Here is a 20,096-nt window from a genome sequence, read left to right on the forward strand (position 1 = left end):
ATTCTTTTAAGTGCATTTACATGAGAATATTCTTAAAGAAAACATCAGCTTTCCCTTTTCTAACACTTCTGAAACATCATGTATCACTGGAAGCTACTTGTTTAGGAAGCAGTTCAGTCAGTGAACTTACATGAAAGAATACACATAAAACATAAACATCATTATATTTTAAAATACAGTAAAGTCACAAGAGAGAAGGCTATTTGTTGAAAAGTCAAGTATAAAATCCTCCCTGTTAAACATAACAATCCTACTGTACTATTAGGGAATACTTCAGTTTTGTTGTTGCATTCCACAATCACCACCAAGAGTACATGTATCTGTAAAACTTCTAGTCCAAGTGTCATTATAATCCTGAGACTAATATTTATTGATAACTATTCTTAAACACACAGCCTTACAAACCTGGGATGCTGCCTTCTCAAAGCCATCTGGATTCAAAGATGGCATGATATGGATACGTGTGCTATGGATCAAGTTGATAATGGTATCATTTCCTTTCTGGTATTCATTACACAAGTACTGAGCCAAGAAGATGAGTAATTCCCTTCCAACAGCTTCATTCCCATGCATATTCCCAACATATTTAAATTCTGGTTCTCCTGCAAGAAAAAACAAGAACATGTCTTAGAACAACATATAAAAATCACCCATAGAGTAGATGACAAAGCATACCTGAGATGTGGGTATGACTATTACTACAACTGGGCACAGTATTCCCAGAAGCAAACCTCCTTCAAAAAAGTGGATTTAGGTTCTTTTTCTAAACTCTGGCTTAACAAATGCTAATTAGTATTCAGCTGTTTGCTGAAGTCAGACAAAGACCATCAGAGGACAACACAGTGTGCCAAAATAAATGCTAAGCACCAAAGTTAACATTACTACTTTAATACGAACTACTGAGATCTAATTCAATTGATGCCTCAATACTACAAAAGTATGTCTTGATTAGACAGTTTTTAAATATATAAACTGACACTAACAAAGCTTCTAATCTTTAATAATCCCTCCAAGAATAGGTTAAGATTACTGCAATACACAGTCATTAAACTGCAATTCTTTTACAAAATCATTACCAGTGAACAGCTCTTGATCATAGTAATCCGAAAAATATTACTCAGCATATGTTTTGGATATTCAGTTCATATGTAATATGTATCCAATGTATATTCTCTATATAAAAAAGCCATCCAATATTCCCAATTGCTCATAAGTCTCATTCTTATGACCATGGACATAAAAATCACACAAGATATGTCTTATAGACCTGTGAAGTATTTATCTTTTAAAAGACTACATTTTGGGCCCTAATTCTGGAGAGGTTTTAGTATACATGTAAATGACTGAATAAAATTAAAAGGAGTGTCCTGGAACTAAAATGAGAAATATGATATTTTCTGGGCTGAAGTCCCTTTTTCCTTATCCTTATTTTAAAATCTAGTTATATGTTGTAACTGCTTTACTCAAATATTCAGCTGATTATATGCTCTGAATAGCCTTCAGCCACACTTTGTGATAGTCTTTAGCACTATTAGAGGGGCAAATTCAAGCCAGGAAGAGTGTTACACAAACAAGACCTAAGTAATTGCTAATCAAGCATGCAGTCGTATCTACTTATGACCCTTCAGTCTGTGAACCTTAATCCAGTGATTAGATGCTAGCAGATACAGTGCTATTAATACCGTGACTTCCTTTCCTTCCAGATAAATTGGGTTTGTACATATGGATTCATCCCTGAATTTTTTTGCTAGACAGGTTAAAAAGTTTTCTAGTTTCAGTGAAACAGTTTCATTCTATTTGATGGACACAAGGCAGTTACTGTGACTAAAACCCTCCATTTCCTGTTTTGGCATTGACGTTCTACTTACTGTTTCTTCCTATCTGTTAATACCAGGGAATGCAAGAGATTTAATCATCAAGAGTAATCAGACCACACAATCAACCTGATCCCATTAAAACAGATGGATACTATATAATAAAATGTGCAGCACTGCACATCACACATACTTAGGATAGACATGCATATGTATATTGGCATGTTACTTATGGGGAAAATGTTTTGCAAGCTAACAGGCAACACTGTTACTGCTATAAATATGAACACTGTTGCATTTTCCACTTGTGCCCTAGAACATCCCTAAGGAAGCCTGGGGGAGAAAGAATTTCTTCTGATTCCCCAACCCATGCATTAATCACCCACTTTTCTCACCCACTTGAATTCTACAGGCCTGGCTCAAGTGAATAAAGAGAAACAGATGCTTCCCATACCGTATTACTCGGCCTCCTCCCCAAAGAACCGTTAACAGTGTTAGAAGGGTTCATGAAAACAGTCACACAGGGTCTATGGTGAGCCAAGAGTACAGCCTCAGGACAGCATATCTTCAGTGTTAATGACCCATCCCCAAAGAGCAATGAGGTCAGGAAGAGGTAACAAGTCACTGGAAATATGGAAAGTGTTTCCTATGAAAAATGATTGAAGACATCAACCCTATTTTCCTCAGGAAGACTAATAAGAGACAGTCAAATATATCAATCATTATGGCATAGAGGGTTTGGTCAGGAAAACAAGAGAGTAATTTTTAGTGAAAGAGAACAATGACCGTTTTTAGAGCGATAAAGAAAAATTACATTACTTATAACACAAAGTGTGAAACCAGTATTCAAAGAATCCTCTTGGCAGTGAGGTGTCAGCGAAACTCCAAGTTTCCAAACTCCAAGCACACTAAGAGTTGAAGAAACAATCTAAAAGCAAATGCAAAAGGAATGAAAATGGAAAGATAACAGAGCGCTGAATAACAGCCCTGCCTCAAAACATAACCTGTGTTTATATTTTAGCTCCCTTGGGCATTTTCTTATCCTTGTCTCTGAAGGAAAGAAACCCATTTCCTATCAATCCTCTGACCACAGAGAACAAGGCTGCCTGGACCACATTTGTGGGATCTCTTCTCTGCCAGCCCCCAGCCCTGCCCATTTTCTTAATTCTAGGCACAGCAACAAAAGAAACACTGGCTTTCTGCTCAATATGAGTAGGTATTGAATTTCATACTGTATCTAAAAATCTAAGGAAAACTCAGTCATTTCAACAGTGTAACTCACATCTAACAGAACAACGGGAAAAAAAAGTCTCACTTCCACATTTTGCAGCTGTCCCATGGAAAACAAATTTTTACCGTTTATTTCAGCAAAAACAAATTAATGTCACAAACTAGCTGGGGGGAAATTAGCAGTCCACTCACTACTTGTTCATACCCATTATGAGCAAAGAAAATCAGGGAATCCATTCTGGAAAAGGAGACAATGGCGACAAAGTCATTAGTTGTCACCACAGTGCCCAAAAAAATCCGAGGGAGCTTCCACAGGCTACTCTCTGCCGATACATCTTTGCAGTTAATGAAGCCCTTATTTGCATTTACATTGCTGTCTGCCTTGTTAGAGTAAAAACTGCAACTCAGGGTGTACCTTCTGGGGACCTTCTTTTTATTATTTTTTTTTCGAGTCACTCCTACCTAAACTCTTTCCTAATCCTCTCTTTCTCTATGGCAATGAAGTCCGAACTGAAGGGCAGACTGCTGAGGACAACAGTAAAATGCCCATCACTCTGTTGGCTGAGTTAAGCAAGCTCAGCTGCCTGAGTTTTAGTGAATGACTCTGGAATGCAGCCAGCATCCCAGACCCACTACTGCACCCAAAGAAACCATCACCACCTCCTCCTCCACTATTGCATGGGCTAACACAGACACCTTAAATGCCAAGGATGGCATCCATCAGGTCATTCAGCCTTAACACTTTATGGCTTCCCTGGCCTATTCATAGAATATATCATGCCACGCCATTTCTACAAGTTTCAGCCTTCTCTGGAAAACAGCCCAGCCCATGGAGGAAACAGCCTCTGTGTCACCTGTTGCCAGCATGCTACTTAGCTAGAGGAAGAGCTGCTCTTCCCATTAATCCTTCATGAGCCATTTACTGCAGGGCTCAGTCACCCTTCATAAGGTTCTGTAGCTGCCATAGCCTCATAGAATTGTTTTTTTTTTTTTAATTAAAAGACTCTGTAAAAGTCAATTTGATGAAGAACTTTTAAACAGTTGTTTCAAACAAGTAGAAAAACTTCTGTTCCACTGCAGAACTGGAGGTAGCTTTAAGGAAGAAGCTTAAAGAAATATAACTGGCTTTTCTCATCTATTTGACCCTCACCAAAAAAAAAAGTAAAATTGTTTAGATGGATTCCCATGGTGCAAGATATAATAAACACAAAGGAGCTTTTACATTGAGTGAATATTTAAAATTCTTCTTTAATGAATTTTATTAATTTTCTGATAGTATATCTTGACAAATAATAATCTCTCATTTGCAATAGCAAAAGTAAGTCTTGCAAACAATATATGACATTATATATACTTACATCTAATTTCAGCTCAGATAGAGAGGTTTGCGATAATGAATGAATCGGTGGATACTAACATAAGAAATGAAACGCAGCAATCAAGTTTATAAATATCTTAGTATCTCCGGTGAAACCTAAGCCATCACATCATTATGCCTTTTAGACAGCTTTTACATCCCTCTTAAATTGACTGTGTGGTACATTACAACCTGACAAACAACTGAGGAAAAAAGCGTTTTAAAATGTCGTGCTCTTCTGGTGCCTGAAAACCATGGTGAATGTCATCATTTGCTTCTGCAGTTACTGTCAGCAAAGGTCTTCTACAGTTTCCTAGGAACAGCATGTACATCATTAATGCTAGACAGGTCATCCAATTAACTGTGACTAACGACTGCCATTTTCAGGTCAGGCTGTATTTGTACAGTAAAGAGTAACTTTCTAAAATGTAGGGACGAAAACTTTAGCACATACTAATTATATACACCATGAGTTAAGGCAATGTCATGCCACTAGTCATGGTCTAATGTCAATCAGTTAGCGTTACTGCACAATATTTCACTCATGGAAGTGCAAACCATGTGGGGCAAAACCAATTAACTACTGTGAAGTTTAAGTGCTTAATAAACTGTTTTGCAAACCAGCCTCGAATATCCTTAAAAATTAAGTCCTTCTGCTTTCCTGTATTTCTCATGGAAAAGCCTGCAACATTCCTGAAATAACAGGCTTCGTGTTTCTGATTATTTACAGTTGCTTGCCATTTTTAATACAGCAATCAGTAACGTTCTCTTGTAGATAAATGGTATATTAAATCTCAGAACCCTTGCTGGCAAGAAGTTCATTCATTAAATGTTATTGAAGACTTTCTTATGCTCCACATTTTTATTCGTATTTTAAAGAAAAAGAAATTCTCTGGAGTTCAACTACGTGGAAAACCAAAGATTATAAAATGGGTTTCTACTCTGAATACGAAAAAAGAGAGGAAAAGAAGAAAATACATGGGGATGTGAGATAGGAAAGTGAACTAATTAGAAAATTTAGATTTTAGACACTCTGTAAACCAAATGTCTTGAACCTGCCTCAAAATCTTCACAATTTGTACGAAAATGGCATTGAAAGAGGGAGCTGCAATGCAGTATTAGTTTCTAAATCACTGTAGAGGCCTGTTACAATTTTAGGACAACTTCTACTAAGACGGTAGCATTGGTCTAACCTTGTTGAAAGGGAAACTACTGGAAGTTTCACATGTGGCTTACACGAAAGCAGAAACCGGTCAACACTGAAGGCCTTTGAAAAACCTAATATTTCACTTTCTTGCCATTAACTGCTAGAAAATACACTGAGAAGAAAACAAGACAAAAGAAAATTAGGGATATTTTGGCAACTTCTTGTTTTAAAAAAAAGGCATAATTTTTAACAGCTATGATTCAAGAGCAGTTTCAAGCTCTTTCTGGAAATTTTCACTACTGCTTAAAATCAAAGTTAACAACAAATTCTGTACAATGCATTAAACTTGGAGTGAAAGCTCACAAACAGCAGCTGTTTCTGCTGGCCTTGATGTGTACAAATTAAGATGCAATCTCCATTCTACTGAGTACAAAGTCTGTCAGTTGGGCTTCAAACTAGGATCTTATGTGACTTTGCGTTGGAAATTAAATTCTCCAGATAGATTACCTCATGCCCAAGACAGCTATTTCCACCAGAAAGGTTCTGCATGACTCAGTGTTTTCTCCAGGTTTCCAACAGCCCACTCTCACCCCAGCAGCTACAGGACTTGGCACAGCCTCCCACAAGAAGCGGGCAAAGCATCTGCTCAGTTCCTGCAGTTCCCACCTACAGCTCTTTGCTGGCACATCCCTGTGATCTTTCCACAACATACTGCGCTTACACTGAAGTGTTGCACAGTGTAGCACTGTATCCAGCATTTTGAGAAAAGCCCACCTGCCTTACCACAGAATACAACAATTTTTGCCTACTACACTGGTGTTACTGTGCACAAACTGATGGTTTTATCCAATACAGGTGGTGATGATTCTTTAAATCATAACAAATCTCTTGTAAAGCAAAACAATTTTACTTATTTAATCAAAACCATTTAACTTAATAAGAAACACGGAAATGTGATATGCACAAAACCCTCATCTTATGTAAATGTGTTAAAAAGCCCTCTCAAGTTCAAAGTACATTTTAAAAATCATCAGAATTTTAGAAGCAACAAATAACCATTTGTATATACGACTGGGTTAACCAAATCAGTTTTACAATAAATTGCATTTTTCATGCCCTCAGAAAACTGAATAGGACTTTGCATTTACAGAATTTGTTACAGTGTTACAGCAGCAAGTATTGTTAGCTCAGCACTGAAGATGAGGTTCCTAAGAAAACAAACGTGAAATTGCTTTTCACCCTTACCAATCTGTGACCCACCCTTATCAGTCTGTGGCACAGTAGGAGACAGGGGTTTTTTACCTGCCAGTTTTTGGTCTCACTGCTTGGAAAAAATATGGACCAAAATGTACCCTGAGATTCTTCATAAATGACACTGGCAGTACAGAGATGTCACGAGTAACTCTATGTCTGTCCTGATGCTGGCTGTGGGATGTAAGAAATTCAATTCATGTCTTCCACTGTACTCAGTAAGAGAGGAGAATTTTCCATTTATAACAGTGTATGACCAAGTGAATTTTCATTTCAAAAGCACTCACTGTATCCTTCAAGTTTTAGTTGGCAGATAGAGCAAAGATTATTTTTTTTTCAATTCATCAATTCATCAGCAGAATAGACCTGATTAAGAGAAAGTTGATACATAATTTAGACATGTGTTTATGATGGTTCCTCATCAAGTTCGCTTAACAAGTTTTCTCTCTTCAGCAAACTCTAGAATCAGCTTTTTCACTTCAACTACAAAAGTACTTGCCAGCCATCAGAACACTTCAAAAGGACTGAGCTCGACTAGCTCACTCCTTTTCCATGTAACAAATACACAGGAAATTTCAAAGCTAACTAGTTCAAACGCCTGCTGCCATCAGGAGACATATCCTCCTTTCAAAAAGAAAAGAAATAGAAATCAAGGGGGAAAATAAATACAGCTAAATTCCAGACTGAAATCAAAGAACTGGGTAGAAATGTTGGATGAATACGGTGAAGAAACAGTAAGGCTCTCCCTTATTACTGGAAACAAAGAAAAAGTCAATGAAAACATGTAAATAATTCTTTCCCAGTAAGTTATACAGGCCTGATTAAACACTGCTTGTAGATTTAGATTAGATATCAGGAAGAAATTCTTTACTGTGCAGGTCGTGAGACACTGGAACAAGTTGGCCAGAGAAGGTGGGGATGCCCCATCCCTAGAAGTGTTCAAAGCCAGGTTGGATGGGGCTTTCAGCAACGTGGTCCAGAGTGTAAGGGGTCCTTGCCCACCGGGGAGGTGGGACTACATGATCTTTAAGTCCCTTTAAACTCAAACCATTCTATGATTCCCTCTGCCAAATGGGTGGCCAAAAGCACAGACATAAGCTTGTGTGGTGGCAATTTCGAGGCTGGAAATGATGGGCAGCAGTGCTCACAGCAGAAAGCAAATCTGAAAAGGGCTGAGAAAGTAAAGTCAGACCAGGGCTCCTGGCTCCTCCTCTGTAGCGTCAAGCCCCAGAACTCGCTGTAGGGGCATGTTTCAGCAGGAAAGCAAGCTTAGGTAGCATTTGGGGCTCACTGCCTTGGGCCCTGGGCTGTACCGGCGTGTGCAAGGGAAGTAAACTCAAGGAATTCGCCTTCACCCAGCAAAACTCTTTGTATTGTTCTCTCCACAGAGGAGAGCTATTTCTGACTGAAAAGTATTACAATTTGTGTCACAAGGACATTCTGGGTCCTTGGTAAATACACTTTTTATGCTTAAGGATCTAGGAATAACTAGTGGTAAACCTTCACACTTCCTCCTTTGATTTCCAGGAGCCTTTCTGAGGCATTGCAGTGGCACTTGTTACTCCACCAAGGCTATTCGTACTCAATGTTCCTTCTTTATTGGTAACTGGGAAATTCTTTTATTCCACTGCTATTTTGTCGCAATCTGACACTGTGTGAAAAAACGTGTGGGCTGCAGATCTGTGATTCACACAGATGATGCTGAAGTGTACTGGTCATTGCTAACAGATGGAAAGGGTTAAAATGTCCCCATAAACGAACATCAGTAACAAGTCCATAGTGTAGACAGCAGGTTACAGAATAAGAGTTTGTTTTGCACTGGCATATTTATATAGCTCTCCCTGCTTGACGAGCCCTAATATTTATTGAGCTTAGCTTCTGTGATTATTGGTCATAGAGTTTACACGAAGAGTTATAAAGTGGCCTTTTAAAAAAATGACAGTAAAAAAGACAAAGGCAAACTGCAAAAGCAATTACGCAGTTAATTTACTCCTTTGTGGAAAAAAAATATGAAATATTGTGATGACTAACAGAGGACACCATTTACGTCAGAACACAACCAACATGATTTACGTCAATATTCTCAGAAACCAACAAATACCCAAGTGGATTATTTTTTTCTTAAAAATTATTTTACTATCACCCTTTTGGTACAAATTATTTTTAACAGCAGAGTTCCATCATTTTAGATGACAGGTGATGGTTGTTGATTGTTTGTTTGTTTTCCCAGAAAAAATACAGCAGCATTGTAGGCTTAAAAACATGTCAGACTCTGTGAAACCCTGATTAAAAAGTGTCTTACTGAAATCTGTTCTGCTGCTGCATTTCATCTCCAGCCTGATTTTAGCAGCTAATGCTCTCTCAAGTCTCTCAAGTGCATTTAAGGTACTAATGTTACGTGATAACCAGCAGTAAATCTCAACTGTACTTGTTCTTGAGATTGCAATGGTTAAATCAGGTCAGTATGAAACAGAAGAAAATAAAGGTTAAATGGGTAGACAGTGATCAAGACCGGTAGACCAACACTACATATCCAAATCGCAACACTGCCTTCAGAATTTTTCAATGGTATATAAAATTCTAAATAAAAATTGGTGTTGTACCTTAATGACTTATTTGTAGTCAGTTTAGGTAGAAATGCAGACCTGGATGCTTGGAGGAGGTCTATCTCTTCACAGTCACATATATTTGAAATAGAGATACCCTTTAGAAAATGCTCCCCATACCACCTTACAGATTAAAAAGAAAAAAAAGAGGTGATTATTATTCCTAGCAATACAGTATAGGGAGAGGAAGCTAAACTGGTGCAGAGGCTAATAAAATCAAGCTTCATGCGTAAGAGGAAGAAGTGAATCATAACAGCTTGCTGACTCAAGAATAATGATGGAGATAACTGAACCAGACAAATTCTTTGTCTCAATAGCAGATGGGAGTGTATCCATAAGGCTTTCAAAAGATGTTTTGCCTTTAAATGAGGAAACTCCAGACAAAAAAATCCCGTATGGACACTGACCCTGACACTGCAAACCACAGCACAGCTGCAAGACACAGAACAGCCTTCATAAGATAGAAATAAATGGTTAACAAAAAATCTGTAATGGTTTTTAGGTCTGCCCAAAAGCATACATCCTAGTGTCCTAAAAACAGACAGATTTTTTTCTTATGGGGAACAAATGTAATGGTTGGTATCTTCTCAGCTTTTCTCAGAGCTTCCACTGGGTTTTTCCTCCAAAGAGTAGTAAGACAGTTTTGCATTTAGAGAAAGGATATAGTACATATGGTCTCAGTCAAGAACAACAGAAAGTGCAATCCTGACCTTGAACAGCATCTGTAAGGGCAGAAAGTCAAATGGAAGCTGAGCAACTTCATATTTTATAATGAGCTCTACGTATGACAATAGACCTACATGCAACTTAGTATAAAATGAACCTACCTAGAGTTTATTCTAAGTGCAAGCAGAAAGGCTAGTTCGAAGTAACAAGGCACATTCCTCACAAAAGGGCAAATAATAGCCATGTTATATCACTACATCCATTATGTCTCCAATATGCCAAGCACATTAAAGGGCCATACCAGCAGGGTCAGAAATCAAGGATTAATTCCTAGCACTGTCTAATTACTGTTTCCTCTGAGCAATACAAAAAACTACAGCAAATACATCTTTTGTTGTCCCTTTCGTCTCACTTGAAACTTTCTTTCTCTTTTATGGCACTAGCAATACATCAGACAAGCTCTTTTCTGACAATTTGGGAGAAAACATCATATGAGTGAAAACGTACATCTTATCCAAGGACAAATACCTGCACTAATAAAAGTCCAAAGGACTTTTTTTACTGCTATCAGAAGTATCTGGCATCAGTCTGAGCATTTGCATCATGATTCCTGTGTAGTCATTTATATTTTTTAGTAAGTGTAATAAAACACTAGGAGCTGAAATATGTTACCACACTTCTGTAATTCAGACCAATATTAAAGCACTGAAACCAAGAGGAAAACCACACCCTACCTTCCAGATTTATTGCATTTTATTTCAATTTTATGCAGGCATAGAGGGCTGGCAAGGTATAATGAAGAGGTATAATAAAGTCTGGCACTTTTTTAAAAGCTGGATTTATGCATTTTGTACCTTTATTTATTCAAAATATTCTGAGGTTCATGAAATTACTTTTCTCATACATACTATCATTCTTCATGGCCAGAGACCTCGTGAAGTAGCTAACTAGCCAGCCTGTAGAAGAGAGCATAACACAGCCAAAAGGCACCTCCTGAGAAAACCTAAAGCAATATTCTCACTTGGAGCTTCAAGGTATTTGGGATATTTTGCAAAGAAACACTTCTCTGATGAAGAAAAAATGGAACATAGGAAATAATAATGCCAATTGAATAGGAAGATGATGTGGTTGGTGCCTGATCCACTATGCATCTGTCGAGCTCTTAATTCAAGAATAGTAATTCAACAAACAAGAGGAATAGTACTGAGTAATGTGGATGCAAAATCTTTTCTAACTGTATACAAGTATTTCCTTACCATTGTGTATGTATGTGGACAGGTACATCTTACAGAAAAGCACGAACGTCCCTCATTGAGAGACTCAGGCACCGAGGAGGTCATCCCCAGGTCATGAAAATTATTTTCATTTGTTTCTTTTTGCTAACATCTTCTTAGATCTAAAGCATACTTCTAATTTTAACTACAGAAATTGCATTTGCAGATACTCAAAATCATAAGAAAAGACAGATTTGGCACAGTTCACAAACAAAATCAAAACCACATGACTTCAAGGGAGAGAGAGAAACTGAACTTTTTGGGAAGTGACCCAGTATTCCCCATCTTCGTTAACCCTGTAACACCTTACAATTCAGTAGTTCATTCTTATTTAATCAAATAATCTGAAAGAAAAAGCTTTTTATGAAATGATTATATATTTGCATTAAAAGACAAACTTAAAGCTGCTTAGATTGTTTCATAAAATATTAGCTACCCACTCTTTGCCACATTTTCTACTTTTTTTTATATGTACTTAACTTCTTCTTTCATCCTAGTTTTAACTTTTATGATCACCGTGTCACAACTGCCAAAAACATGTTTCAGTGTATTTTTTCCAGCAGTCTGCTGAACCATACAGAAAAAAGAAATAGTTACAAAACACAACTAATCTAAAAAATTGTGTTCAGATTTTAGGAACATGGAAATGGGAAAGCAAAGGGACTGAAGATTACCACACAGTCCATTAAAAACTGCACCTAATGAAGGGCAACAAATTTGGTAAAGAGCAGTCAGCCCATATAACTCACGAAGACATGCTACTAACCCAGCAGGAAGGAACTATACTTTTCTCCCCAAACAATCCACTGATATTTGAGCTGCTCTTCTAACCATAAAGACTTTTGTATGCATACAATAAAGACATTTTCCCTTTTAACTTCACTAGCAGCAAAAACTGCCACTGAAATTGCATTTAGAGCTCAGTTTTTCTTCTTTCCCTTTATGTAGGACTTGAACCATTAAACATGTACTTACCTTCAGCATATTAGCGTCAGAGGGGTTAGTCTGAAGTATCAAGTCAAGCACATGTTCACGAGTTTGCCAGAATGAGGCATTACAGACTCAAGCAAAAGCAACTTTCAGAAGAGACTTTCACTGACTTGTGTAAATTCTCCATCAAGTCTTTATTTCTGAAAAGTTTCTTTCTGGATGTAATTTTTCTATATTTGGGTTCTATCCACATTTAACAAATTTTAACAACTTTTTTTTAAGCAAATCTTTTCACATACTTATAATTTATCTGAGGGTAAAAAAATACAGGCCCTATTAAGACAATTTTTTCCAAAGATATTTTCTTTGTACTTAACCCAGAAAAAATAATTTTTTCATACTAAAATTCTCTAGGTGGCTCATTTTCCCTGAGGCCTACTCTTCAAACCAGATATGAACTTGATAACTCCATCTTGCAGTGTGAAATTTAGAATCCTGACACTATTTGAAAAGCTACTAGAAAAAGTGCACATAAAGTATCAGTGTTGGGCACATGGTTGTAGTGGGGTGTTGGTGATTAACTGTCTGCTGGGTAGACTTCACCTGGTAACCAACCATAGGCTGGACACTGAGGTTAGTACAACATTAAGCCTCTTATCTTTTATTTTGCTTAAAAAGGAAGACAGACAGTAAAATTGCATCTATATTATTCCGTCCTATGGTAAGACAACTATTTCAAACTCTTTAATGTTAGAGAGTTACACTTTTTTTACAGAGGGAAATTAAAGCAGTCCTTAGCAATGAGGTTATGCTGGGAACAAATGCATTCCAGGATCTCAGGGTAAGCTTTATGTAGCCTGCTGGACATGGTAGTCTAGTATTTAATCCCATGAAAGCGACAAACTCAAAACCAAGGTATGCTCATAAAACATTTCACATTGGGAACAATGCTGTTAGCACATCTTGCACTATTCAGAAGGCCCCATTAGATCTAAATAATCAACAAAGGAAGCAGGATAGAAGGGTAAACCTAAACCTTTTGTGGCAAGAAAAAAAAAATATCCAAGAGATAAATTCAGGAACTGGAAGAGTTTCCTGACTAGGAACAGTTCCCAGATTTCCATCGAGATGTTGTTCTGTCACATCTGCATAATTTATAAACTATCAAACTAAAACATAACACTGTGTAACATAGGAAACCAGACATTATCAGGCTTTCTGAGCTATGTATTACACACGCCTGCTATGAGCATTTCATGCTTTGGCTTACAGCTCTTTCAACCAGGCAAAAATAGTCTGAGCATGACATTTTTTCCCAGAAAAATAAAGGCTCCTATTTTAAATTGTTTGTCAATGGTGAGTGGCTTGAGTGTTATACAGAAATATGAAAAATCTATATAGTTTGCTGTACTGATCACTAAACAATGGGTATTAAAAAAAAAAAAAAAACACACACACAACAAAAAAACTTGCCAAAAACTCAACACATCAGTCAGAGCTGACAGACCCTCCTTCCCAACAAGTACAGAAACAATTATAAGGGATAGTCAGAGTGCAGAAAGCAATTCTGGGATCTTACTCGTGATTTACTCTAAGCTGCCACTCCAGCAATGCGAGACTTCCCATATAAGGATTAATACTACTATCATGAAGCCTGTGACAGTCTCCATGATAGGACAGACACCAGTCTGCCACCACGGAACAGAGACTGTACCTGCTCGCAGAGCATTTGCTATCTAAGCAAAAGAAGAAAAGAGAATAGAAGCATATGGCAAGCACAGAGCAGGCAATGATCTTAAAGATCTCCTTAACCCCTTTTTCTCCCTTATCTTTAAGAACTGCTGTGTGACAAAAGTAAATATTTAAAGAGAGATCTGAGGAAGGATATCAATCATCGCCTCTGACACTGTTGTGGGGAAGTTGTTTGCTATCAAAGATGTCATGAGAGCAAGTGCAAGAAAGGTGGTTTGAAAATTTGCTCACTGGACAACAGAAGTGATCATTATCGGCTCAGAAGTACAAATTAATATTTTAACTAATCTTACTTTGAGGTTTTAACATTTACTAATATTTTGTCTGTTAATGTTTCAACAGCAACAATATTGAGTACCAATCCTAAATGATGCTACAAGTCTTTGGACTCAAAGAAACGTCCAAAATAGGCAGAATAAGCAACATTCACTTCAAGTAGACAACAGAATATGACTACATTTTTTCTTCAGGAACAGTTCAAAATGAAGAACCAGACAGAATAACGTTAGAAAAGCAAGACTGAACAAAATGAAAATCAGTTCACTGCAGGGTTATTACAAAAGCAAGTGAATACTGGCAGAGAAAAAAAATACGTAACACTACTTATTAGACTGTATTTTTTCCTGAGCATATTGTTACTATGGTTCCAATAAAAAAAAATAAATTTAAGAGTATTATAACGTTCTTGAAAGTCTTGTCAGCTGTACTGCAGAGCTCTTTCTTCATGGATTTTTCACTACAGAAATATCCTAACAGATGTGATTTCAGTATCTAATTAATGTGCATGAGAGAAAGCAGGATGATGTGTGATGTTCAGCTGCTATTTGCTTATCACTGGGTTTTACAGATACGTGTTTCTATTTAAAAGAAGGAAGGAAATGTGCTATCTTATGCTTTTATTTAAGGATTGCTGAATTGGGATTACACTCACATAAATCCACCTACAAAGGAAAATACAATTTTTATGAAAACAATGTCACACCTAGTGAATATAATACTTTTCAGGTAAATTAAACAAAACTAGGGAAGAGACTGCAATTTCATTATGCCCTCATTCAAATCCCATGAACAGTCTAAATCTCAACATAAAAGTGAGAGTGAAAGACAGCTATTTTTTAATTCAGTTAAGTGAAGAAGTCAAAGAAGCTGCCAAGGTCTACATGGAAATTTTGTATTCTCCTCCTGCCAGATTTTGCTCTAAAGCACCCTTCTATGTTTATCTGTTTATTTTTAAATAACTAACTCCTGACAGCCTTTGTCCCTCATCTGATGAGCCTTCCAGTAAATTTTTCTTTACCACTTTGACCTCTATAACAATTCCTTGCACTGAGCTATTTGATACTCATATGTCAGTTGACGTAGGTTTCTCATTGCCATCTTCTTTTGCTTCTTCTTTTATTTATAATCTGCAAAACATCTTCCAGTTCTACAGAAGCACCCTGTCTTGGGGATAAAAAGGGAGACACAAGAGCATGAAAGAGATGTCTGCACTGCCTTTCACAGTTCAGTTCCAGACCTGAACCAAGGTTTCAGGATGCTGCTGGCTGAACCAGGAATGGCCACACTGCTTAAAGGGGCACACTCAAAGTGCGACACTATAGAGTGCCTGAATTAGCTGTCATGCCCCAGAGGAACCTAAGAAAGGCAACAATCACTAACAGGTGAAATTCTGCAGCTTGACAACATAGTACCACCAGCAGAAAAAAAGCAGATTTGTTCTTCACAGAGTCTGCAGGCCTTTTCCCTAAACTCTATTTCTCTTACAAAGTGGAAATCCTATCTAGAATTAGACAAAGTTTCTTTTTCCCACAAGTGAATGAGTTAGGAGACTGCGAGCACCCTGGAGAGCCAGCATTCAAGCAACTGTCAAAGTCAATGGTCCACGCAAAAACAATTTCACTTTTAAAGTGATTCTGGTTGTTAAATTTATCAATAAGAGAGTAAATGCTGATATGTAAATGTATTGTGACAGTTCATATTCACACCTTTGCTGATACGAAAATCAGAATGTTATGGTTCCTCTTTGAGCCTGCAAACTCAAAAAGCACTTCTAGCTTTTGTGAAGGGCTGGAAACATTAATTCATTAAAAAAAATAACATTCTACAGAATATAAAATGTTTTAGCCAATACGAGATTTGACAATACAGTGTCAAACCTCATTACTCCAAATCTTGTGCCAAATTGTCTACAAACTGAAGACAGATTATTGTCTGAAGTAAGCACACTACAATTCAAGACCACACTTAAACATGTTTCTGATAGTGAGCAGAAAAGTAGCCTGAAATAAGTTTAAAGAGCTGCCATAAAGATCACCATACTGGTTCACAACAGTGATTTATTTATTTGTGTATTTATTCTAACTTCAATACCCACTTTTTAATAAAAGGAGGGCCCAGATGTCTGAAAGTGCAAAACCTCAACACTTCAAATGTATAAGCACATATGAAAGAAGTATGTGTTAAGACCTAGATAAGTAACATTCTCCATTGTTTTTCCGTTTCTTTTTTCCACTACATGTGGTGCTAGCTGTACTATTTCACAGAGGAAGACAATTTTGCTCTTAGAAAGTCTTCTCTGCTGGACTTTTTTTATGACTTAGTTTGGTGGGTTTACTCTTGCAGTTCTGTGGTATGGGATTCCTCTATCACTCCTAGATTTGACTGCAACTAGTTATAAAGGAATAACAGACAAAAAGATATGGACAGACAAATGTGGGTGGCAGCAAACCACAGAAGAAGCCACTACTGTTCTAATGAGCACTACGTAACACAGACGTGCATCCCACAAATAATTCACACTGAAGATACTCTACCTTCAGTGACACTGTACAATTCAGAGGTCTAAAGAGATATGACAGATTCCATTCAGAGCACATTTTCTGCTAGATGTACTTTTTTCTGTCCAATATAGGAAACTGAGATTTTACTTTGGCATCAATATTCTATGCCTGGGGATACTGAATCTGCCAGATTTTGCTGGCACAAATTCCTAATGCTATTTTTTTCTTACACAAACCTTGATGTAGGTAATTTCAAAGAATTGTTCTGGAAACAGAGTCCTGGGTAGCAGACGAAGCTAAACTCCATTTCTTCTTAAGTTCAAATCTCTCTATTGAATCTATATACTGCAAAAATTAACCACAAAGCAATTAAACAAGGCAAAAGCATCCTATCAAGGTTTACATAGCAGCTATAAATCCTACTTTACATCATAGTGCACACAAACTTCATTTCATACCGTATGGGCTTGAAGAGGGTATAGAAAATTAAGCTTTTTTTCCTTTAAAAATTGTAAGGCAATGGTACTGTATGGTACTTTCATCAACCTATGTCTCATATATAAGGTGTTGCATTAAGACAAAGTGTGTTTCTTCCAAGAACTTCCAAGTACTCATCTTCATTCAGAAACACTTGTGCATTTTTAATTTATCTTGATATTTAGAGAATGTTAGAAATAGAAGAGAGAGAGGCATATTTAAACTATGTTGGAAGATAAGTAAAGAACACAGTTTTAAAAAAATGAAGAAAACACTTAATACATGCTAAGATTTTCATCTGGAAATCACTGTGGAAATAAAAATGCTGCTCTGCTTCTGTAGCACTTACATGTCCTTCATTTTGAGGAACAGGAGGCCAGGATTTTCTGAGGTTAAAATACAATACAGAAGGCAATCCCTTTTCACCGAGTCAAAATATTTCAAAAGTTATTGTGGACTTAAGGGTGAGTTAAGAGCTAAGCTGCCATAAGAGGTCAATTAATAAAGGCAATTACAGAGAAGAATAAGAGACCACTATAAGCTACCCTAGGCAGACAGTAGGATGAAATATGAAATAATATCCCACGTAAGCCTCTGAAAGGAACAAGTTCAGTTCTGCTGCAAGGCTTGTAAGTGAACAAAGGCAGTCTCACAATATCACAGTGGCTGGAAAACAGCACTTTGAAATTCAGTCACTTGCCCAGAAGGCTCTTCCATGATTCAAAGTGATGTTTTGGAGGGCAGCAAAGAAATACTTCTAAGAAATTGGAAGTCCACTAAGGTAAAGGGTGAGTGAGAAGGAAGCTTCACTGTGGGACCTACGAAGAAGGAGAACAACAGGGAGAAAGTGTAAACCTGGCAGCCTGAGCTCAAGCAATGCCTTTTTCTGAGGTATCAGATGCTGAGCCACACAGCCCTCAAACAAGCAGTGCCTCAGCACTGCATGTTCCTGCAGATGGGACACAGACCAGTTCACTCCAAGTGCCACGCTCAGGCTCAGAGACAGGCAGCACTGGGCCACCAAGTTAATGTTTCTATGGCCTTGCTATAAGCTAATAACCAGCTTTCATCATCATTCACCCTGTGAGCTCACACCACCTGGAGCATCCTGCTGTTTTCGGATCATCTAAAACTGCAAAAGGTTATCATGCTGGTAATAAGGACAAAAAGCGGAGGAGGGGGAAGTCTTCATTGGTTTCTCATGCCACAGACCTAACAAGATCAACTGGTGCTGGCCTAAGAACAAGCAGAGAGGGAACACTTCTGGGGATTTGTTCATATTTGTTTTCATAATTTAACTTTCTAACTTGAATGTTACTACATTTTTTCCTGTCTTTTTTTTATATGATTATTTTCTTATTTCATATCTTTACCTTCTTGTCATAAACCATCTCCTCACTACTAAGTTTGCACAGTTTATTACTTTCTCTCTGATGAGAGACACTGAATAGTAGCTTCCATCCATAACCTCACCACTGCTTAATCTTAATCTTTGCACTTTGCTTTCTACACATCCACCCTGAAAAATATTCCATGTGGCACAGTAATAGCATCTATTCACTGGAGACATGCTGGACACCCAAGGCAGCAGCAGCTATGTGCCCTGGGTTACTGCCAAACTAATATATTTGCATTTATACTCCTCATGGCCTTGACAAGCAGAACAGTAAAATTAGTGTTTAGCCTCACAAAGAACCATAATGTTGGGATTGTTTTATTCAAGCACTAGGAACTGCTGGAACATTATTTGCATTGGAACAGGGATGGGACATGCATTGTCCTTCTTTTTGTGTCAAAAGGTGAACTTATTCTTGCTGCTGCCTCTACAGGCTTAGTGCTTTAAAACTTAGTGCTCCCTCTGAGCCATTTTTTAACCTTCCTCTCTTACATTTTTCCATTATATCCATCATAACAGCATTCTTACCTCTGGAAAATACCTTGCAACCAATTTCTACTTTCACTTAAGTAGCAGTGCAGTGCATAACTGTTCCTACAAAAGTCAGTTCATTTTTTCCACTGCTGTGTTGACCTTAATATCCAAGAACAATGCATTCATCTTTGTGGTATGTAAAATAAACTTGAATTGAGTAAAAAGTATCCTTAACAGTGATGTTTTACTCCATGATAAATTACATTTCAATTACAGATCATTCCCAAAAGTAAAATTAATATAAAAATCATGTACACTTCATTTCACTTTTCTAGAATTATGAAGAGTTTTGCCCAGTTCTTTCTCTTTTGATCATTCTAAAAATGGTAATGCTTAATAATTAACTAAAAACACTTCTTAATTCATTCTTTGCATTCCACTTATCAGTGAAATATAACTCCAGAGTCTATATACAAACACTGCTTATGATTCCTGGTTCCTGAGGAAATCTCACAGAGACACAGGTCTGAAACCATAATCATGACATTATGACAACTTTATGAGTTGACATGTCACACGCAGTTCAGCACTTGCGTGGGAAAAACAAAAAGGTCAGGAATTTCCCTCCAGAGTCATGATTAAAAAAAATAACATAATAACAATGTAAAGAAGGAAGGAACAGAGAAAAAACTTCAAAATTATAATTAAGTTTTATATGAGTTTCCAAAGTTTTCCTTGACGAAAGAAAACATGTAATAAATCATAATAGTTATCTTCAATTTTACTACTTTAATAAATTATATTTATTTTCATTATTAGGGAAATGTAAAAAAAAAAAATCCATTTTAAGAAGTTTAATAACACAGTCACATCAAAAAGAACAAGAACATTGAACATCATCTTTGTGATACCAGCTAGAGACATTATTTCACACAAAAATAT

At 37.1% G+C, this 20,096-nt stretch overlaps 1 protein-coding gene across 1 annotated transcript in view; it reads right to left on the reverse strand.

Annotated features, from left to right (window-relative positions):
* The window catches only part of CPE (carboxypeptidase E), a 56,903-nt gene that overhangs the window by 19,321 nt on the left and 17,486 nt on the right, over window positions 1-20,096 (reverse strand). Inside the window, exon 2 of the mRNA XM_027635802.1 lies at window positions 406-602. Coding sequence (XP_027491603.1) covers window positions 406-602 — 197 coding nt within the window. The remainder of the gene's footprint in view (window positions 1-405; window positions 603-20,096) is intronic.

The sequence above is a fragment of the Corapipo altera genome, unplaced genomic scaffold, assembly GCF_003945725.1.
Source record: "Corapipo altera isolate COAL_440 unplaced genomic scaffold, ASM394572v1 22b, whole genome shotgun sequence".
NCBI lineage: Eukaryota > Metazoa > Chordata > Aves > Passeriformes > Pipridae > Corapipo > Corapipo altera.